This window comes from Nestor notabilis, unplaced genomic scaffold (assembly GCF_000696875.1).
Source record: "Nestor notabilis isolate BGI_N333 unplaced genomic scaffold, ASM69687v1 scaffold10669, whole genome shotgun sequence".
Taxonomy (NCBI): Eukaryota; Metazoa; Chordata; class Aves; order Psittaciformes; family Psittacidae; genus Nestor; species Nestor notabilis.
Genome location: NW_009942370.1, coordinates 6048 through 30528, shown reverse-complemented (window position 1 = coordinate 30528; position 24481 = coordinate 6048). Strand labels below are relative to the sequence as shown.

At 35.8% G+C, this 24481-nt stretch overlaps 1 protein-coding gene across 1 annotated transcript; it reads right to left on the bottom strand.

The window, feature by feature from the left end:
* Nucleotides 1-146: 146 nt before the first annotated feature.
* Nucleotides 147-24480, bottom strand: FMR1 (fragile X mental retardation 1). The gene is given in 17 exon segments (XM_010021368.1): nucleotides 147-1065; nucleotides 2955-3037; nucleotides 4364-4543; nucleotides 6730-6925; nucleotides 9501-9587; nucleotides 11543-11665; nucleotides 11667-11709; nucleotides 11997-12105; nucleotides 14616-14694; nucleotides 14792-14962; nucleotides 18497-18613; nucleotides 18710-18803; nucleotides 19914-20062; nucleotides 20328-20399; nucleotides 21400-21493; nucleotides 22546-22598; nucleotides 24460-24480. Coding segments are annotated over 17 exon segments (1833 nt in total). The 3' UTR covers nucleotides 147-903.
* Between the last annotated feature and the right edge of the window lies 1 nt (nucleotide 24481).

The window sequence follows — 24481 nt, the reverse complement described above, 5'->3', positions numbered from 1 at the left end:
TGGAAAGGGGTTTTTTTATTTTTTTCTTAAAAAATAAAATAAAAAAAAAAGAAAAAAAAAGAAAAAGCTCCTGTACTGCCTACAAAGAAAAAAATTACACCCCTTTTTCAATAACACTATTTGCCAAATCTTCAGTGCAAAATAAATTTCCTATTCTTATAACTGCCTAACTCAATGTTTATGTAAGGAAAAATTATGGAAAGCATGCACTTGTCTATAAAGTACTAACGTCTGACAAGGATTGCTACATATATTTTACATTTAGTGTTACCAACTCATCTTCCCTGATTTCTGCATCCAAATATAATATTCCTACCTGCCAAGATATAAAAAAGGCACAGATCATACAACTTTTTTGCTAATGAAAATGACAATTGTTACATCACACATATTTCAGGGTCCACTAAAATATTGAAAAAGGTGGACCAGAATGTGAACTGACACAGGACATAAAACGACATAGCATTTCATGAAGAACTGGTAAGTTAGATTGAAAACAGAAGCCAATTTGATTACTGCAAACACTATTTATTCTGAAAATTGAAATTGAGCAGTGAATTTGACCCGATGTGTTAAAATGGTACAACTGAACAGAAAGTTTACCAATGCACAGCTCAGTATTTTTAAAACAAACAAAAAAGAATCTTTCATTGTTTGAACTGCAATATGTACTTGAAAGCGATTTTCAGAAGTTCAGATATTTTTATGCAAATATTTGAATAACTTCTTATTCTGAAAACAACTGCATACTGTTGATGTTAAAAAAGGCTAACAGAGAACATATGTTCATTTCATGCCCTGCGCCATCTTGCCTACTATTTGTCTTTGGCCTAACAAGTTTCTCTAACATGGAATAGGAATTACTGAAACAGTATAGGAAATATGACTTCAGGATTCTGCAGTTTAGGGGACGCCATTCACCAGCGGCTGTTGACCATCTGCGCTGTCCGTTTTCTCTTTCTTCTGATTACGTTCTTTACCCGTGCGCAGCCGACTACCTTCATTGGAGGTATTCTGTAATGTTTTAGTGTGGACACTCCTTTCATTATTGCAGTCAATTCTGATCTGGAACAAGTTAGAGTTATATAAAGCCCTCTCTTCCTTTCATCCACCCCTTCTGCATTTGCTACCTGAGCAGCCTGGGAGCAGCACTACTCATTAGTCAGAAGACATAAATAGTAGTGCACTCTTATGGCTTTGTTGAATGTATCCAGCTGAAATGGAGAGTGCGTCAATTCTTCTCTGCTCAAAACTGCCACATACTTCACCTAAAAAAAACCCCAAAAACTTCCTGTCTACCTTGCCTTGGGAGCTAAGATTTTTTTCCAGTGCATCTGTGCAAGAGGAAGAATTAACAGCAGATGAACTTGCTGCTTGTCCTAGTACTTCTTTTTTCAGGGAGACAAAAATGCCACAAAAATGTCAAAAAAAAAAAAAAAAAAAAAAACCCAAAAAAACCCAAAAAAAAACCCCAAACACCACACCAAAAAACCCAAAACCATAGAAAAGCTGCCATTAAACAATACTAACAAAAAAAAAAATCTACTTAGCCACCTTTCGAATCTGAAAAGTTTCATTTAATTCACCTAAAAACTCCTGCAGCCTTTTTAAGTGGTTGTAAAAAAATTCGAAACAACATTTTGAAAGCAAAATTTTTATGCTTGTAAAGGGGAGTAAACCTTTATTCCTCATAAAATTTTTACAACTTATCGTTTTATGTTGTTGAAAACTTACTTAACAAGTACTTACTTTCATAGAGTATCACCTTACCAAAATCTCAGAGCAACAGGAAAAAAAGAAATCATGACTCGCTGAGAAGTGCCTTAGTTTCTTTTTCAGCACCACAATTCTCTTAGAAAGTTTGTTTTTCTCTTAGAAAGTTTGCACTGCCTATTGCAAACTTAATCAGTTCATTACTGATTAACTATAAAGGTTGTGTGGCCATAAAAATTTTCTTTTGGCATATTAATTGTTTGCATTTCAGATGCATATTCAGGTACTACACCTTCAGGTTCAGTACTCCCACTTGGAAAACAAAGCATTTGGTCACTTGTTCCATTTTTTTTTTATCCCCTCTTTTCTTAAACCGGCTTTCTAAAACCAAACCAAGAGTCATCTCCATCTCCCTTCGGAACCATGACTCCTGGTAACGCCACGCAGAAGGCAGCAGCTTACAGCTACTCATTATTTCTTCCTCACAACATAACTCATCCTATGCAGTAAAAAATGGTAGAAGGTTTGCACACGTTATCATCGAAGCAGGAACAGTTTCCATGTGGGGAAACTTTAAATATATACATAAAATATCAGCCTGAATAAATATATGCAACAAAACATACTTGAAGAAAAAAAAAAAAAAAAGTAGAAGTATCTTTAAAAAAGGCCATAAATATTTAACTCTATAAAATATTTCAATGTATGACTTGAACAGATTCTCAATGTGCTTTTAAATTACTTTCAAGACTGTACAGCCTTCACCTGCAAATGTTTCATTTAGTAGCGAAAGTAGTTTCTGAAGTTTAATCTTTCTCACTCCTCAGATTCTGGCTATAACACACTCCCACTTTATATAAAGCATTAAGAATTCTCCCTCAGGTATATAGGCAACAGATACAAATACAAAACACATAGAAAGAAAAGCTAAAACCAAAAAGTTAGTAAGAATAAAGACTGAATCAAACTGGCTAGTAAATCCTTCAGACTCCATCTGAGTTCTAAACCAAACAAAGAGCTAAGCTAACATTACAAAGTTGCATCTTTAACACAGCTTGATATGCTGAGATTCCTACATATAAGTTACAAAAATGACACAGAACTCTTGTAGATCTGATCAGGGAATTAGGGAATAAGGAACCACAAGGCTACTGTGTCACTTAGGACTTTGAAGACTCTAATGTCAGCATAGGACACATGCATTTTTAAATACTGCTGATATCCAATAAGAGAAGAATTACCTCAAGAGATCCATCTGCTGTTCTCCCTTTTGCATCTCTGGAGTTACGCTGACGGTTATCTGTTCGTGACTGTTCATCATTTCCTGTAAGAAGAATTAATTGACTAAGTTGCTTGACAAGGGCACATCATCTTCTTCTACTTAAGATTTATACACGCATAATATGGAATTACTTTAAAATTTTCATTCTAAGGAGCATTAAATATTCTTAACATGTAACAGTTCTGAAACTATGGGCCAAGAACCATTATAAAAATGTCCTCAGGTGTAATCAAAGCAGACAAATCCACAGCATTTAAAGTCACCACAGTGTAAAAGAGACTATCTACTGACTAAAGAAAAAACACCTCTCAAAATCATTAACTACAGAAAAGAACACAGTCAATTTCAGCAGGGTTTAATATGTTCACATTTTTTCTAACAGCTTCTTTGCTTTCCAAAGCCCACATTAACTTTTCTTTTTTTTTTTTTTTAGAAAAGGTCTTACTGAAAAAAACATTTCAAGAAATAAGCAGAGTTGTAGCCAACTTTTGAGCAAGTAAGTAATAAAATTTCACATTACATAATACAGGTATTTAGCTTAAGTTATCCCATCTTACTTTTGCATGGTCCTTTCCAATGAACACAAATTACAACCTTATGCAATCCTGTTGCATGAAAATCAAACACAAGAAGATGGAAATACAGAGAGATGAACTAATTAATAAGACATTAGAAAAAGTCTTTTATATGTCCACTGACAAACTAGAACTCAATTTCTTGACCTCCATGTGTGATGGCACAGCCCACAAACTTGAGACAAGATGCATATTAGGAAAGTAAAAGATTAAGAATGCTATCCAAATTTATATTGGGAAGAGAGGCTTTACATAATCTATGAAGAGATACTGGTATGGAATGCCTCCTCAGCGATTCTGCAGATGACACCAAACTGGGAAGTTGTTTGATACACAGAAGGTCAGGGCCACTAATCACAAGGACCTCGACAAGCTGAAGGAATGGGCTGACAGAAGACTCATTAGCTTTAAAGATGAATCCCAAGTCCCATAGCTTCAATAGGATAACCCCACGCAACAGCACACACTGTGGACTGACTGTATGCAGCAGCTTCACACAAAAGGAGCTGTCCTGGTGGACAACAACTTGAGTAAGACATGAGCATGGCTCTTGCAACAATGACAGCTGACTGAATAATGGGTTGTGTTAGCAGGAGTGTGGCCAGAAGATCAAAAGAAGGGATTATCTCCCTCTGCTAACATGCAACACATCTGAAACAAAATACTCAAGAGATTGACAAAGTGGTGAGAAATCTGGAAGGGGCCACTGGGACAGAGCAGATGACAAAACAGAAGTGAGTTTGCATAAGGATTCCAACACTGACCTCTTTTTCAAAATGAGGTCTACATTTACCTTTAAATCCTCCACGCCCCCTCCCTCCTTGCCCTCTTGCACCACCTCCACGTCTCCGTCCATCTCCTCTACGAAGGTAGTTGTCTCGCTCCTCTTCTGCTGGGGCTGCTGACCAGTCGCTAAGTTCATCTCTGTGATCAGATTCTGTTTCAGAAGCATTTGATGCTTCAGAATTAGTTCCTATCAAGAGGATAAAAAAATCCAAACATGCCAGTGTAGCTTAGCATGAAAATACTACAGTAGATTGAAAAAAGAATGTATTTAAAAAACTTTTTTTGTTAGTAAGTAGTTCTGGGACTTGCCTCCCAACCTCTATAATAGAGTTAATGCAGGAATTTGTATAATATACATAACTTCAAAAAGTCAGGACAGATGTAAGTGAAAGAAGTGTGTTTAAGGTTAAATAATTGTGCCACATGTTTATAGTTATTTGGTGTTATCAGCCTATCAATATTATTGATACGTATTAAGTCTTGTAAAGTGCAAGTCTAATAGCCTAGACTTAGTCGTATTTCTAAAACTTAGTTCTGAATATAATCTGTCCTGTCTGCCCTCACCACAACTCCTCTATGAAAAGAAAAAAATTCCATCATAAAACACACTACAAAAGCAAAGAAGAAAGTCAGAATGCTAGAAATATAACAAATCCAAAATAACTGGCCATTACAATTTTTCCACTTAATAGATCAACTTCATCGATAAAAGGTGGTTCTTTTCCCAAATTTGTGCCTCCCCACCCTGTAACCCTGTTATTAGCCAGGTGAGCTCACATCTTCCAAAAATAGTCAAAGGGCTTCAGCACAAGGACATTATTTTTATTATGTAGCTGTCTTACTAAACTCATACCTCAGGCCTTTGAGTCAGGACAAACACCAGCTGACCTACATTATGGATAGTAGTAACAGATTGCTCTGAAGAAGCAAAATCCTGAAAACTAAAACCCTGTATTATTCATTAATGAATAAAGAGGAATACTATTTCAGCAACTATGTCATTCTAGCAGAAACATAGAAGTTCATTTTAATACGAGAAAAACAGCTTTTCTGCACATAGACCTACACAGTACGACTTACAAACATTTACATTAAGATAGCCTCTTACAGGCTCAATTGAAAACTGTAATTAGGAACTGTTCAAAACATAGATAAAAATCTTTGTCCTGAAAGTTCATAATGCAGAAGACATAAGCATGCTGTAAGAGACAGGAACTGCATGGAAATAAGCATAGATTACATGTAAGCACTAAATTTTTACTTCAGAATATTATCTGTAGCATGAATCTCTTCAAATATTAATATTCAAGCCAAGTACCAAGCCTCATACAGTCCACTGACTGTTACCCACTGCTGTTGTGGGCACCAGCAATACAGCCAGGAGCAGGCAGATGAGTATTAAGAAGTGTTACAGAGCCCTAGGAGTGGTGGTAAGGGACAAGCACAAGCATTTTCTCATCAATCCTCCTGCTCCAAGGATAGGGGTTTGAAAAGGCCAGACAAATTTGGTGAATCACAAAACAGTTACAGGACTGGTGCCACAACCAGGGGTTCACTTACTTAGATTGTGGGACTTTGAGAACCTTGGCCTACAGAGGGCTGATGTGGTTCATCTGTCAGACTGGATTGAGAGCAGCCCTGAGGAGAAAGACTTGGGGGTGCTGGTTGACGAGAAGCTCAACATGAGCTGGCAGTATGTGCCTGCAGCTCAGAAAGCCAACTGTATGCTGGGCTGCATCAAAAGAAATGAGGGAAGTGATACTCTGCTCTCATGAGACTCCACCTGTAGTACTGTGTGCAGTTCTGGTGCCTTCAACATAAGAAGGACGTGGACCTGCTTGAACAATTCCAGAGGAAGCCACGAAAATGACCAGAGGAGCACCTCTGCTATGGAGACAGGCTGAGAGAGCTGTGCTTGTTCTGTCTGGAGAGAAGGCGGCTCCAGGAAGACCTTACAGCAGCCTCCCAGTACCTAAAGGGGGACTACAGGAAAACTGGAGAGGGACTATTGACAAGGGAGAACGGCTTTAAACTGACAGGGTAGATCTAGATTAGGTATTACGAAGAAGGTCTTTACTGTGAATGTGGTGAGGTGCTGGCACAGGGTGCCCAGAAAAGCTGTGGCTGCCCCATCCCTGGCAGTGTTCAAGGTCAGGTTGGGAGCAATCTGCTCTAGTGGAAGGTGTCCCTGTCCATGGGCAGGGGGTTGGAACTAGATGAGCTTTAAAGATCCTCTGTAAAGCAAATCATTCTATGATTCAATATTAACTGAACTTGTTTTGACAGCTCTGTTTCCAAGTCCAGTCTTTTTTCAAGAAATCAGAAGTCCAACAGGCCGCTTTTAAAACTGTCAGCGTACTTCCAGTTACTTACCTGAAGCATAACCTGGACCACGTCTACTATGCCCTCTGTTTCTGTAAGGTCGACTACCGCGTCCGAGTCCTGGACCGTCATCAGTCATGTACCCTTTTTCCTTATCTGTACGGTTTGGTAGTGGCCTAGAAGTAGCTCCAATCTGTCGAAGCTGCTCATCAATTTGCAATCTTTCCAAACGCAGCTGGTCCACTTCCTACACAAACACGAGCATTGCAAGTTGTATGTAACCACTATTTAATCATCTGAATGTGCAGACCCACTGTTCTCAAAGAGCTCTTATGTGTTGCAATGGTAGTAACTTGGCTTTGAGAATAAACTGTTTACAAAAAAAAAAACCCAAAAAACCCAAACAAACACCAACCACAAAAACCCCAAAACTTTCAAAAGTTCAAATCTTTTGCTACCAAAACCTGGCATAGTTTGCAAGTTCAGGTTTGTTTAAAATACATATATCAAGAAAAATCACTCAGATTTCAGGAAATACAATTAGCTGGACTTTGGTATTAAATTTATGAGATCTTTAGCCTTAAATTAAACATTCTTTAACCAGAGAAATGAACACACTTTTTGAAGACAGTAGTATCATTCATTTATAGCATTGTATCCATGGCATAAACTTTTTAAATTCAGACACGTTCTTAGATTGTTGCACGTAATAAATATCAAAGTTACTAAACAATTAAGATGTAGTACTGTTGTTTAATAAAAAGGGCTAGTGGTTACACTGCTGTTAAATTCTACTAAATTATTAGTAATACTAGGGATGCGAGGAAGCATAGAGAGCCAAGTGCTGTAATTGTCATAAAAAGTCAGCCAGCCCACAGAATTCTTACCATACACAACCACTAGAGGAAATAAACACAAACAATTATTCAGTTACACAAATTCAGAGAGCACTCTTCTCAGTTTGAGATGCTGTCTAGCTAACACCAAAAAGTAGCAACCGCTTTTTTTTCTTCCCCAGCTATTTATGGAACTTTCAATGGGGTATTGGAAGGGACCTCTCGAGGTCACATAATTCAGCCAGGCCTTAGATAAAATCCTGTGGCACTTGGGGCTGCATCTCATCAGGCCCTGCTGATTTGTGCATATTCCTTGTTTTTTTAATCAAGATGTTCCCTAACTCAATCCTCCTTTAGGAAGTATTTCTTCATTGGTCCAGACCCTCCCACTGGTTTCAGGGGCCTGCTATTCTGCAGGATAAATTTTATCAACTAAAAAAGTGAAGGATGAGGTACTGAATGCCATCCTTTGTGACCAAGTTCCCTACTCCATTCAGAAGCAGGCCTGCATTTTCTGTAATTGCCCCTTTGCTGCCAATATACCTCTAGAAGCCCTTCCTGTTGCCCTTCACATTCCTTGCCATATTCAGCTGTAGATGGACTTCAACTTTCCCAAACTCATCCCTGCAAATTCAGATTGTCTTTATGCTCCTCCCGGGTCACCCGTCCTTACTTCTACTCCTTGTATGCTTCCTTTTTGTATCTGAATTCTGCCAAAAGCTCCTTGTTCACCCATGCAGGCCTCCTGCTGCTTTTGTGTGACTGTCCACATATCAAGATGGACTATTTTTAAACTTGGGAGGTGGTGGTTCTTTAAATACCAGCTAGCCCTCCTGGACCCGTTTTCTGTGTAGGAATGCATGCCATATGATTCTTCCAAGCAGATCTCTGAACAGGCCAAAGTCTACTCTCCTGAAGTCTGGGGATGTGATCCTGGTATTAAGTCTTTCTCCTTCCTCTCAGGATGTCACTACAGAAGAGTTGCTCCAGCCAAGTCTGCTTTATTCTTTTACAGAAAACCGCTAATTTGATATTGATGTCTTACTGTGTATCTTTTACAATAAGTTTTCTTAATAAACTTTGCTTGGAGTCAGTTCCACTTCCTGTCAGTGAACTGGACAACATGATTCTGAAACTGAACCATAGGGTTCAGGACCTGCTTTATCTCTGCTCCAAACTGCATGCAGAATTAAAAAGGTATAATTATTGAGCAGGAAATAAAAGTAGTTTCTTCTTCTAGCTGCTCTGATACCTGTTCTGAAAAGTTTCCTTTAGCTATGTACAGAAAGTTTAGCATTCTGAAAGCTTCAATGGTAGCTACTGCACAGATGAGACATGTATCAAGTTAATGGTCTGGAACTTTCAGAACACTTGAAAGAATATATTTAAAAGAAGTCAAAGCAGTCTCTGCTATTAGCATCTGGCCCTGCCAAAGACTGGGTACCTTGCCATAGTAAGTATCATCAAAAGTAATTGTAAACAATAATGTGGGATATTTTTTGCTCCCTACACAAAGGACAAGTACTGCCAACTAATGGAGAAGTTACAGAGCCAAGAGGCAAACAAAACTTATAAAGCTGAATTGCCTCTAAAACATCCACAAGTATGAAATGGCAATTACCTACAGAAAAAGAAGTTTAGGGTTTTCAAATGCAATGCCCACTGTATACAAGATCTCTGCATTATAACGCTGCTTGCTTTGCAGTTGCATGAGGAACTATTTCTTGTATATAAAGTTGTCAGCAGTTTGAGATAGATTTATTTTTTCATATTCCATTTCGTGTTCTGAAAAAAAAAAAATGGGTTTCCCCCTCATCCTTCAGACAAATTCTTCTTTTATTAAAGGGTGACTTTTACAAGAAGACTCTTACAGTGAAAACCTGTTGTAAGAGCCTTTGAGGCCCAAACAGATTTTGGTCATCAACTTGTTACCATATTAAGCACCAACAGAAAAGTTCAGTGGCAAAGCAGTATCATTTTCCTCACCTTTAAATAATTAAGATGATAATCCAGAAGAACAGTTGCATTAGTGATGCTATCCTTGGTTCCCACAAACACAAATGGTACCATTCCCTAAAACACAGCAACAGTAGTCTTATGGTTATTAAGCATCAAATATTGATGAGAACCAAACATTACTGTAAAACTTGAAAACAATTTTTACAATATGAATAAGCATAAATTAAAATAAATGAGGCAACAGTATATTTAAATTTCAATGTTGGCTCGATCATGTAGATTAATTCCCTTATGCAAAGAGCTTTTTTTTAATATGAAAATTTAGATCATATGCATCACAATGCCAACAATTCTTCCCAACAAATTTTAAGAGAGTCAATTCAAACCACTTCAGGTTTCCTCCCTTCAAACTTAATACCACCTTTGCTGATCACACTCCTGCTCTCATACCAGGTTCTTTCAATCTACATGTCAGTAAAGAAACCTTTGAGTTTTTAAAAAGCTAAATCAAATTAACACCAATCCTTCTTGAAGATTCTCAATTTGTAAAAGGCAAACAAAAAAAATATTCAAGAAAGAGTTAGTACTTCAGGTAACAATTACTAAGTTACATTTCTTTAACCTTTCAAGCATTTTGTACAGCTAGAAATTCTAATGCCCAAAATTGGCACTTGGAGAAAACAAACCTAAAGACTAACTTAGGCGGGCAAAGCATGCCAAGATACCTACCTAAAAGGGCCCTCCTAAGTGCAGAAAACAACTTCAGCAGATACAAGGATAATTTCCAAACCAAAACTCACGACACTAAAATAGGTCTGTGCAGCATTTCAGAGGTGTGACTGCAGCCCACACAGACCCAATGAGCCAGCTTTAAAGTACTTGATTCTTGTACCAGCTGCACCCTCACCATAGCAGTGTAAGCTTCATTGTGGCCTGCAAAAGTCAACCTGAAAGCCTCATAAAACACTCAGCTGCTGAATCCTACAGCCTTGCAGACCCAGAGCTTAGCTACGACTACTCAATTAACTTAAATTTTGGTTTGGTATTTCATCATGACCTCTAAAGACACCTTTAATCTTAACCGTACACATACCCTTGACAGGACTGCATTCCAAAGGAGAGTTAATTATCAAGAGTGGATTGAGACACAAATACCTCAAAAAAATTTTACATGCACAGTATTGCTGACGTTTCCTAAGAGTGGTACGTCTGTAATTTGTCTCTTTTTTCCCTCCCCTCTTTTAGATACAAAAAACTTGTTAGATCTTACACATTAAATAAGGAAAAAACCAACATTACACAGTCCTATAATCCTAAGAAAACTTTCATAAGCATTATAAATACTTTGGCCACAGGCACTGTTGATTGAAATGTTTTATTATCTGGGGTATTTTAAGTTTCATAAATATTTAATACAACCTGATAAAGAGCAATGAAACTACTACTGAACTGGTATTAACCAGTACATGGTATAAATTTTTAGAAGATCACAAGACAACTGACTTGAAAAGGGATTTAAGGAAATGGCTTGTCATTACATTTAGCAGTGGATTCTAGGTATAGCAACACTGACTATGAAGAATGAGAGCTGGTAACAAAGTCAAGCAATTTTAGCCATATGAAAGCATCAAAGTGCTTATTTATTGAACTTCATTTCTGTCATTAAAGCAAAAGTACCAATCTTCAACTTGGTTTCAGCAGTGAATGCTGAGCAGACCTTACGTGAATACAAAATATACAGATAAAAATAAATATATACTACCCTAACAAGCAGTACCTATCATTTTAAAAAGATGAAAAGCCTAAGAGCCTGATAAAAAATTATGGGATTTATGAAATTGCACCTGAAATTTATGGTCAGTATCCAAACATCTCAGTCATATGAAAAAGAACCCAATGCTGTATTAAAATTTAAAACTTAACTACTGCTCTTTACAAAAAAAAAAAAAAAAAAAAAAAAAAAAAAAAAAAAAAGAAGAGCTGTAATATCAAAGTTCACCCATGGGAAGATTAATGCACATTTATTTCAAATATGAAATACAAGTAAACTTACAAGAACTAACTCTTACCTGCCAAGATCTGATCTCAATTTTCTGTGCTGCTCCTGGCATGACACAACTAACACGTGAAGCAGTACAAGCAATGCCTGTGTTAGCAATGTCATTAACAGGCAAGACAGAAGTATGAATGCAGAACTTGGCAGGTAAAAAAACCTTTCAAGTTTATCTTTAAAAGCAGCATTTTGGATTGAAGAACATCAAATAATAAGCTTTTTCAAGCCTGAAGAAAAAAAGAAAACCTAACATACTAATTGCAGCTGTGACTACTTGTTCTTTTACCCTCGTATTAACCCGTAGGCTGACACATTAAAATGTTGAAAGTTTTGGCCTGCAGCAATAATAGCACCCTTTTGCTTATTAAGCTAATTCAAGAATTTTATGCTGCAAAAGTTTATCATTAGAAATTAAATATGACATAGCACTGAATCCTTTAAATCTAAACATGGAAACTGAAAAACATACCTCTTCTTGTGGAATATTTTTATCATTTTCAGCCTCAATTCTCACTCTTACAACACCAGATTTGTCCACTATCTCCTGAATCAGTTTTCCATTTTTTCCTATTACTTTTCCTACAGGAAAAAACAAACAAACAAAAACAAAACATACACAACATTCCACCTTTAGTTTTCCCTCCAAACCTGAGAGCATTACTGTTCTCTAAGTAAACAACAGTAGTTAGTACCAGTGCAAGAACTTGTCAAAAATTACTTAATACTCCACAACAAAGATTTAGTTAACAAGCCATGAACTAAAACGTCTAAGTAAGCTTGTGGTGTTAACATTGGTAATGTTCCAAAGCAACCACTGTAGCATACAGGAAGAGAGGTACTTTATTATTAAAGTTCAAATGTGTATGGCTTCCTTCTTTTTCAAAAGATCCTATAAGAGAAAAAAGGAAATTCAAGCACAAATGCCTTATCTTTGTATAAAATTGAAATTATGTACCTTGATTATAGAAATATTAAGTATCTTACATAATTTGGCTTTGCTTTGGTAGGTTTAAAATAACTTTACTGATTTACAAATAAACATTGCTGATTGCACTTAAAAAACCAAATTCACCAAATCCAAAACCACAATCATACAATCACAGAATCAACTAGGTTGGAAAAAACCTTTAAGATCATTAAGTCCAACCATTACTCCAGGACTTCCAAGTCCACCACTAAACTATGTTGCCAACTGTTCTCATACTTGCTGTAACTACCTTTTGGGTAGGGAACAAAGCAAAACTCTCAGCTCCTTTACAAAAGTTTTAGTTGAATCAGGTGAAGTTTTCTGATACTACTGAAGATACTGATTGAGCCACATGTAAAATTTTCTTCTCTGAAACTGAGCTTTTATTCAAGTAGCTTACAATTCACTAAAAAGTCAAAGACAAAAATGGAAATAAATTATATTCTAATGCTAGTAATGCATACAGTTATCTTAGGAACTGGATATTCTTATTTGAGGCAATGAAAATGAAAACTTTAGTTATCTCCAACCTCAGAAACACAACTTGCTGTCTGAAAACTTAGAGGAAAACTGAGCTCTTGGGAGGTAATGAGGAAAGGCCGTATCATAGAATCACAGCATTAAAGAAAAGCTTACGGGAACCATGTAGATAATGTTTTCTACAGGTAGGAAAAGTGAATTTTTATGTAAACAAAACTGCTGAAAACTTGCAACATAATCTTTTCCATAGGCACATCACTGAATAAAGGCAAAAATAATGAGTGAATGACTGCTATTGTTTTTATGATACAATTAATCCATGAAGAGAAATTAAAGCCCACTTTTATTCACATGGGACATTGTTCCTATTGTTCAAACTAAATACATTTTAATTTTGTGTTTCAATTTTTCTACTGTGAATTTTTAAATCTCGTATTTGTAGAAAACATGACAAAAAAAATCACCAGTAAGTTCTTCACTGATCACAAAGGCTGGTCTGAGAATCAAAAAACTTCTTCCAAGTACTTTATTTCACTACACTTTGCTGCCAAATGTAACAGCAGCTTACTAAGGAATGTAAAAAAGCACTGGTAGTGATTTAAAAAAAATAAAATAAAAATTAAAAAAATCCTGCATTGGTTTTAGTTAGCGTTTGACAACATACATAAAATCTTTAAAAAATCATTAAGGACTGGATGCGTATGTTTTTAACCCATGTTTCAGGTTATAAGTTTCCATGGAGCCTTTAAAAAAAGCAACATCTTGGGTAGTGGGTTTTGTTTGTTTATGTTGGGGTTTTTGTTTAGGGGTGGGGTTTTTTTGTTGTTGTTTGGTTTGAAGTTTTTTCAAGAATAATTAAGTAGAAAAAACCAGATGCATTCACTTTATACAAAGATTCAGCTTATCAATACTGTAGTAAAAGGAAAAAAGGCTTCTTCCTTTTTGAAGCAAATTATTAGTTTTCTCGCTAATTAAAAAAGGAAATTATCTAACATAGTTTATTTTGGATCTAACATATGGTTCAGCCAGTTTTATATTCTAAAGGATCTAGGCCAAGAAGCAGAGTTCTGCTGAAACAGAAAAAATTGCAAAGTTCTAAACAGAAAACAGAAACAAATGATTTAAAACCTCAAGTTAAGTAGAAATGATAAGCTGCCATCATTATTTTATCACTAGTACTATCAGGAGGGAGTGAGGACAAAAAAGCTACTGATTTTAAATCAGCTTCAGAACTGAGGTGATTCAAAACATACTAGGAAAATATGAGACTGCAGATTCATCTGCTGTACAGCTGAACTAATCTCTGGACACCTTTGGAGGAAGTAATTTAATTCTCTGGCTCAATGCAGAAGCTTTTCTACCTGGTACTGAAACATCATCACATTGCTTCTAGTTTAAAATATCCCTGAACTGCAAAACAGAAGGTAATTTCTACAATGTACTCAAGTCGAATGCGTCCATAAAAAGCCTGCATGAAACTGGAAAACAAAGCAAAAAAGCCCCACACCTCAAAACTCTGTACCACCTAGAACCTTCTCACAACAAGAACTTCTTCAAACTTGTACCCTGTCATCCTTCTAAAAGAAGAAAAAACAGTTGTCAGAAAGCATTTTTCATCACACAGCCTCCAGAATTGACATACCTACTAAATTTCTGGGAACTTGTATGACGTCTTCAGCAAATTCAAGGTAACTTCTTGCCTTTTTCACTGCATCTTGATCCTAAAATAGATAGATGTATGACAGAAACAAGATCCATTTTCCAAAGTGTGTTTTTGTTGGTTTGGGTTTTTTTGAAAAGCTAAACAAGGGAACTTACCTCTCCATAAATATGGAATGTGCAAGTATCCTCATCAAGATCAATAGCAGTTACTCCAGGGACTTTTCTGGCTTGCTGAATATTAGCACCATGAGTGCCAATGGCCAGACCCATTAGGTCTTCACGTACAACAAACTGTTCATGAAATCGTGACGCAAGTTGTCTAGAACTCTGAAGAAAAATATAATGTTAGCTTACTTTAATTTTTAGTGAACTGGAGAGAAAAATAAACATAAATTTAGAGCCAATTCTTTTATCAGGTATTTAGCCTACTTTTTATTTTAATCAATCCTTTAAAGGCACTTATTTTCACTTCAGAAGCACTGAAGTGTCTTCTTCAGAAGTCCTAATATCACCTTTTCAACGTTAACATAAGGGTAGCCTCTAGCTGCATTGACACCTCTGTATTTCGAATTACCACAGAATATCTACAGGTCATAAGTGTTACTAGGTAAGACAGCATTCATGTAAAATAGGAGCTGTGTTAATTATTAAAGCAAACCAAATGATCTCTGAGAAAAAAACTGCACCCATTTCAACAGGTAATGGGAAACATCAGTAACTCAATCACTGGACACAAATTATATAGAAAACACAGCAACTATGGATATATACTGCACTTATAAAATGAAGAATCCGTGCCTATGCAAGACAACACAAATTTACAGTGTAACTACAACACTACTTGAATTTAGAGAACAAGTATGTTAAGAATTTCATCCAGGAGTCACACTTCTAACCAAGACAAAAGGGTCAATCTGGAAATTTGAGATTGTCACATGCTATTAATTTCTAACTGTGACAACCTATTAAGTAAAATGGAACGAGTGCTTTACAAGGAAGAAAAAAAGATTTTAAAAAATAAAGCTCTATGTGACCTTTCTAGAGCCAAAATATACAATCCTACACATGATTCTGCATCATAATCAAATCTTTAACTACTGTGAAGACATATACAAGCACACATTAAATTAGCAGTTTAACCTCAGCAACATGAGATCCAACAGAGGCTGGGAAAACATCAGCAGTGCCCATAATAAGCCCTACTCTATCCCAGCTAAATTGCTACTGTTACCTGACCTGCTCCTGCTTAAAGCTGTTGATAAAGATCCTATACTAAATCACTGTCACAGAGAACTGGCTACAGTGGATAACTGTACAAGCAACCAAGTGTCATGAAATGCTTCATATAGACAGAAAGCTCTATCAAGTACTTTATTAACTAGATTACAGACAACTCAGAAAGCAAACATTATTGTAAATGCTCACAGATCTACATTCTAACAGATCATCCAAATGACAATTTACTAGTTGGCATCTGCTACAGACTGCACACATCCGAGTGGAGAACAGGCTGATCAAGTCAATGATTGGTTAACACTGCCATCTACAATATGTAGAAAAGATGAAGCTACATCATCACTGGGGAGCTTCGCTATGACAGTCTGTAGTTATATTACTTACAGAAAAGCTAATATTTTAGTGCAAGTTACATAGTACTACAAGATAGGTCTTCTTTAAACATAGGAAATAATGTATTCTGCTTACATCCAATAAATAAGTTACAAAAAACTATGCAAATAATGTATCCCTACCTACTTAGAGGCCAGGACTGAACTGCATTTTAATAGAATAAAATACAAACCAGAATGCAAAACTACACTTGTAAATTCAAGCTTTTTAGTATGTCAAAAAACCAAGTAAGCCACAGCTAGTGGGAAAGAATGCAAACAAAAACCAATTTGTTTTTTCACTTGATGCTCTAGAAGCCATGTTTGAAAACCATGCAAGTCAAGCTAATATGAAGAAAGAAGGCACAAGATACAACAAAAGGAAAAAAAAGAAGAAAACCAACCAACCAAAAGGAAGCCGGTCTGGTGATTATGGCTTAGAAAGGTAAAACTGATAGAAGAAAAAAAAAAAAAAAAAAAAAAACAAACCACAAAACCAGAGGCAGACATTTAAAGTTCAGACAGTATTAAACACAGAAAAGAGATTGATGGAAACAACGAACTATTAATAGTAATGCCGTAGTAAAGCCCAAAGCATTCACAAAGTATTTCCTCTGGAGATGGACATGTGCTGCCTGTTCGTATGTCAGTGTCTCAAATCATTAAGCATGATTTTTACTACCTGAAGCTTTTCAGGTTGGGTTGAATTGATTATATATTTATTGTAAGTACAGGAAAACACAAATGCGACCATGAAAGATACCAGCCAACTTCTGTCATGCAAATTATAACCACATATATATTTATCTCACAATCTTCACATAACTACTGCTCAGGTAGAAACAGAAGTCCAATAGTAGTTTATAGTGAGAACCAAATCAAGTTCTTGAGTCCCTCACAGGAGCAAAAAGGTTCAGCCTTACGATGACAGCAAGAATCGAAGATTAGTTTGGGAAAGGAATCAATGACAACAGCTGTTGGTGCATGCATTTGTGGGGGCATGTAAAGAGAATTAGCTCTAAGGAGACTGTTGCTCTTCCCACCCCCAAAATAACACTTTGCACTTCAAGAGGTAAACTACCCACACAATTGTCAGTTCTCGAGGAAGACAGAAGAATAGATTACTGAAGAGCTACAGTGGAGTGTTCAAAAAGGAACACTGAAGAGAAGAAACTGCTCCTTTCTTGGTCTTGAGAAAAATCAAGACCAAATCAAACTTGGATTACACCTCTGAAATACAGAAATCAATAGACTAAAAGAGAAAAGCAGAAGAGAGCTTTATGTAACAATGAGTGCACTTACTGGATACAAGAGGCCTGAACTACTACACCACACTCCACTTCAAGCTAAAACCAAACAGAGGTAACCTTTGGGGTGTAGGGGGGAATGAAACCTGGTTCTGAAGTAACAGAGCTGCTATACACCCATGTAAAACAATTACAATAGTTTGAGTAAGTACTTCTAGTTCTTGACACTGAACCTAAAAAGAAGTTCTCAGAAATGCTGCTATTTTTTCTGATTCGTAGATAGGAGAAAAACCATGAAGAAATGTTAATTCTACTGTATAAAGATCCCCTTATTTCCTAGCCTACACTTTTTCTTTCTTTTTTTTTCCCATGGACAAGTATGAGTCAAGCTCCTTGCCAGTCAACACCCACTCTCCAGTCACAGGAATATCAGAAGCTGTATCTGCTGCAAGATGATTTCCTAACATTTTATCTATAGACAAACCCATCCCTTTGAACATCCTACCAACATCAGTCTCACCCCTTCCATCTCACATTTTCACTGTATCATTCTGCAAGATCCAGTGCTAGTTCCTCTCAGTATCATGTCATATTCACTCCCATCCATTTTTAAAAACAGTAACGCAAAGCTACCAAACCTGTGGCACTGTTCATACAACAATGGTTAGTTATTTTATGCTCAAACTATTAAAGAGATACACGTGTATGTGTGTGTGTGTATATATATGTGTGTGTGCGTGTGTGTTTAAACCCCCCACAAAATCTTGCTGAATAAAATGGGATTGGACAAAAATGAGTCTTCAAAGAACAGGCCTTTTAACCATAAACAACTCCATTATGTTCCATCTTCATCTGCCTCTTTTTAACACCAAGAATAGTATCAGTACATAATAATTACTTTCACCCCAATGCAAGTCCTAACAGCTAAGAAATGCGTAAGTATTTAAAAAAAAAATATGTATTTTTTTTTTAAACTCAAAATACTTCAAGGAAAATAAGCAACATACCTCCAGCTGCTTGCTCGCTTCTTCATTTCTCAGGATCAGGGATAACTTGGTACGAAGACTTCGAAAGTGCATATCAATCAGCATATTTGCCCGCTTTGTTGTTACATCATTAATTGACTAAATTATTAGTAAGAAGAAAGAAAACACAGTGGTTTACACATGAACTTTTGAAACAAATCACTACAAATGATATGGCTAGATACTGGTACTTACCAAAATAATAAGCTGGTGGTTTTCAGAATCATATGTTACAGAAAAAGCTCCAACTGCCTTTTTGAAGTCCTTATGTGCAGATTCTTTGGCACACCTAGAAATAAAAACAATCCAAAGTTAAAAATAATAACCACTGCATTTATGGTTCACAGCCAGAAAGATGAATTTATTAATACAAAGAATATATATATATCCTGTTCTTTCTTAGTGCAGGTGTTATTTTATTCTGTTATCATTTTACTCAATTTTCTTACATTTCTTTCCACATGAGTAGGATAAGAAATATTTCTGATATTTTCATTGTATTTATCTATGAAATGACAAACCAGTTAAGCAACTCTACAGCTTTTTAATAAAAGCTGTAACTGCTAACAATCAGCAAGTCCAAAATTCCAAATGCACCATTAATCAGAATGATGTGCGACTTCACTGTAAGCACTGCAGCAATCTAATGCTGTGTTTTGCCTCTCCAGGCTTCTGTCCATTTGCTACTACAGAATACTAATTCACTACTAGTGAAACTGATTACAATAACATTAACTTCAGAAATCTTAGTTTAACGTGAATTCATAGCTCATTACACATTGAGGCAATAGATGTACCTCAAAAAAAACCAGAAAGTGATCTGAAGATAAAAGTGGGAGTCAGTATTAATCTGAGTTTTAGAGCTATATTTATAACAGAACAACACGTCTGTGTTCTAAGAGAAAACCAGCTGTTTCTGTAACTTGCTTCAGCAGGTTTGATTACTGCACAACTATTCCCACACCCATCATCAAAATGCATTATGCCCTAAAATATAAGACAGTATTTTCTTTTGTTATTAAATACCAGCTTGCACAGACTGCCAAATACTCTATCAGTGAACGAGCGACCACTTCAAATTAATAAATTTGAAAAAGAATGGATATAGGTTAATCTGTGAACATCACTGAACAGCTGCAAGATTAAAAATCTTAACCTGTACTGCACAAAAACCTTAAAACCTTGAAGAAAGTATTCCCTCCTCCAGGGCTCTTTGAAAATCATCCTTTCAATTTCTGAATTATGAGCATGTCCACATTTGTATTTTTAACAGTCTTATATGAAAGTTTTAAAAACTAATCTAGAGCAGTAAAAAGCATTTTTATTCCTTCCTGTCTCAGGCTGGAGAAGTTACCTTAAATAAACCTTAAATAAGTTATAAAGAATTACATGTACTTACATTTGCCTCAAATCTTCTGGAACTGCCAGCTTGATTTTATGAAAAGTATCTTTTGTTGCGGGTTTATTGGGGTTCACAGACCTCAAACGCTCAATTGTGACAATTTCGTTGTAGGTAGCATCACAGGCTGCATATTCTATTACGTAGAACTGATATAAAAATAATAAAATCATCCAAGCCACACATTTTATGACAAGAGTGAGTATTACACTATTTGGTACAAGACCTTTTTGTTAGCTAATTCAAATTTGAACCTTTCAGGTCGAGGTTAATAGTAATTACAACAGCCCTAGTCAAGAAACCATTTGAAAATGAAGAGGGACAAGTTAAAAACACTGTGAACATCAATATTTAGAAAATAACATAATAAAGTATACATAAATATAAAATATATATACATATGCATATTCCTACCTCACCCTTTATCATTCTCACTTTAGCCAACCACCAACAGCAGGGTTCTTTTTCATTTGCCCTGGAATAAACCTAAACAAAATAAATAATTACTTATCTGTAGCATTTTTAGAAGGCATCGCAAAAGCTGACATTAACTAATACGATCAGGAGCTCTGCTATAGGAACAAAATCCAGCTAAATATATTGGTACATAAAGTCTCTAATCTAAGTACCACAGAGCAAGCACCTAACAGCTGAAATGTCTACTGCAAATACAGGTAGGATATAAAACTACATATGTAAGATTGTATAGATAAATAATATTGTATCCACTAACTAACTAGCATTAGTTACTTCAGTCTTGCATACAGTCAGAGAAAAGAATTCAGCCTTTTATATCTGTTAATATTTAATCAACAATATTTCTAATTGTTATAGGTCTGATGAGGTCCCAGGAGTGGGTGGAATGGGGAAGGAGACATCTACACTTCTTTGGAGTGGATGCGCCAGATATATGTGCTAAAGCAGTTTTGCCTTTTTCTTAACTACGAATTAACTTTAAACAGTGTGCAAACAAACTGTAAATCTTTTAAAGTAATTACAAGAATCAACTTCATCATTTTGTAAAACAAGTTTTAGGAATGCGCTGCATTAAAGCCAGTCCCACTTTACATGTAAGTATTTACATATTCACATATATTTTCATATTTTATGTACACACACCCATAATACAAATTATCTCATTCAGCTTGAAATTTTGGTAATAGAGGCTTTACTAAGTTACAGCTGAAGAACTACAGCATGGCATTTATTTCTAGACTAATTCAGTTCTGATAAAGAACTGATCTGTAACCAAGCTCTGATCATGTCTGTAATTCAGCACGAAGGTCACAGCACATGGAATTCCACAATGGCTGTAGGTCAAAATCTTTTTGTTGACATGCTTGACATTGTGTTTTATGTAGTACTTGGAATCAAAAAAGGTGACAGCACATAACATGGAAGCAAACCTTCCACTGGCCTGGCTGACATTTTTCACCCCGCGTTCTCTCACTTCTCAACACAAATTTTGTTAATGGCTCTAACATACCTCTACTTCATCACTTTCATTTATGTCTTTATTATAGCCCGCAGGTGGTGGAAACCTCACATCATGGAATGGTATTTGTCTCTCTGGTTGCCAGCTACAAATAAAAATACAGTGAATGGCCTTTAACATTTTCACCTTCTTTGTAAATAGAAATCAAACATTTTCAATCCATTCATTTTACCTTCTTAAATTTTGTGGAACTTTTGTACATACATGAATTAAAGGTCCAATGTATATATGAGGAAAAACACACCAAAATGACCATTATGCACCTTAAGTGCACCTTAAGTGAATCCCTCATGCTACCTGCATTGTTATGAAACCGGACAGCAGTAGTTCTTACTCTATTTACATTTACAGGTTTAACCTCAACACAGGTTGAAAAACATTTCCTAACACATTTGGGCACTTCCTTCAAAACAAGCCTGTTTCTTCTTTTTCTTTGATTCTACTATACACTATGAAAACCTGATCATGATTCAGCCTGAATACAGCTTTAGTTTTCCGTTTCTTTAACAGAGACTGCATAAAATGAGCATGACAAGAAAAAATTATTTTTAAAGAAACTAGAAAACAATTTCCAAATTACAATAGATGATGCCATAATAAAAAAATTCACAACAAAATGTGGATAGCAGTGTGTTACTTCCTTCCTGAAGGAAATGAATCCTGAAATAAATGTTATAATGGAAGGTCGACTTTTTATGCTCTGGAATGATGGGAAAGGAACATAATTTCATTTCTAGCTTAGACAACAGGTATTTATTATTACTTATCTAGAGAACATATTTTGTAATAACAAAATCCATTTTACCTAAAATAAGACATTAACATGAGAGAGGCAGTCATGTACCACTGCTGACTTATTCACACATGGTTTGTCCTCATGTAAATTCAATAATATGCCTATCTTCCCAACATAACCCATGTTACTGTGTTTTGTACCTAAATATATTTGAACTATTAAAAGCAGTTTTACAGAAATGTCTCAACACAGTAAATATCAAACATAATTCTAAAACATGCTAGCAGTAAGCTTAGATTATCTAAAAGATACTACTCTACATTATTAAGTTACATTTAGGTTAATTAAATGCAGGATCGATACTCTAACATCTATAGGTATAACAGAAGCAATACACTTACTTGTTTTCAAATGCAACTGTTATTGAATCTTCATGCACATCCTTTACAAATGCCTGTGTAGAAAAAAAAGGTATAATTATGGTAGGCTTATGGATATTTAAAAAAAAATTAAACCTGTACAACACCTTCCTTTTACAGATATTGATGTAACTTAGAATTTAAGTATGCTTTCAAGTCTGTCTTTTTAATTTTGCAACAGACTTACATAAAACTGAAAGCTGATATCCTCTTCGGGTTCATGACTGCCAGCACACTGACTGTCTGAACCCAGGACACTGACACACAGACAGAACACCCAAGCCACACATGCATTCTTCATACTATTTACAAGTAATGATAAAAAAGGTTAAAATGTTTGACTTTGTTATAACAATTTGTGTATTTTGACAGGTGTAGAAATTAAACTGTATCAGTACTTCAAAAAAAAAAAAAAAAAGGTAAATTAAAAATCCTGTCTTTACCTAAAAGTGCGAACATCACACTAGCAAAATTCCATATTTCCATTTCATACAGTCATTTCAGCAGCAGCTTTCCCCTTATTTACTTTGTCACACTTCATTTCTACAGTACACAAACTTCAGATAAATGCCCTGCAGCCTTCCCTCACTTTTCTTCTGGGGGATGGATAGAGTTGTGCCAAGTCTCCCATGCAGCCACAAAGTGGATACAGAACTAAGATTCAGTACCAAGAAGGCTTTTCCTGCCTTACATTCTCACCTGACGTTTGACCAATTTTCAGCTTTAAGCCCAAAATGTCCCCTTCCATCTACAGAACAGCAAGATCAATACCCAAAAAACTTCAGGATTTATCAATGAAAATATTGTTTACAGCCTCAAATGGCAGAGGTCACAGGGAAACCAGAGATTAAAAGATTGTTTGGTTTGGTTTTGTTTCTTTCTAAGGAAATATCCCTATGAAGTTCTGGAACAGATAAACATTGAAGTGCTAAGTCTTCCACCAGTATTTGCCCATCTACAGTATATCCTTGTCAGGTAGATAGATAAAAGCCTATGAGCAAGACTGAGTATAAAGGTTTGTTCTACCAATGGAGATCCATCTCAATAAATTGAAAAATTCAGAGTAAATTGAAACCAATTTAGCAGTAGCTACTGCTTCTGAAGAAGCATTAGTTAATGAACTGTGGAACACTGTACTCTCCTTGCATTTCAAGTTTCCAAGACAGTAACAGCTCTTACCTTTTACAAAAGAGTTTCTTTCTTGTATGGAATCTAAAAGGTTTTAAAAAATTCTTTTGATACTTTTCCTTTATAAAGTACTCCAAAGTATTTCCTGAGTTGCCACAGTGTCTTGGTATCAAAGGAAAGTAATACCTGATGACACACAGAGCTCTCAAGGACTGGTCATACCAAAGTTCAACACTAGTTGTGTACAAGTGTCATTACTCAGAGACATTTGGCAGAAGGAAGAAGCGCAAAGCTAGTTAATAATGACAAAATAACTAATACCACCTTGAATAGAAGTCAAAGCAAAGCCATAATGACAATAGCAAAACATTGGTTTATACCTTGCTCACCTCTCAATAGTATAAAGAGTAAGGTGACTGGAAAGCTTATTACTGCTAGCATTCAAAGGAGATTTAAAACACTCATTAATAGTATTTACATAATTACATGTTTCAAAATCCCAAGATATTCCTTCCAAGGGGATTATAAGCATAGTTACTATTTTAATTGACATGATACAAAATAGATTTAAGACCACATCTCTGGATGATGATGATAGTAGTGCAGAAATGCTATCTACATGAAAAGACAACAGAGCTCCCAGTTGATCACTGCGGATACTGAACATGTAATGTTTCATATTGCTGTGTTTTCCATAATCAGAATCAGATATGCACTTGACAAGTACTATGGTAGTCCTGACTCATTTCACAACATTACACACATCACCTTCAAAGGCTCCACCCACATT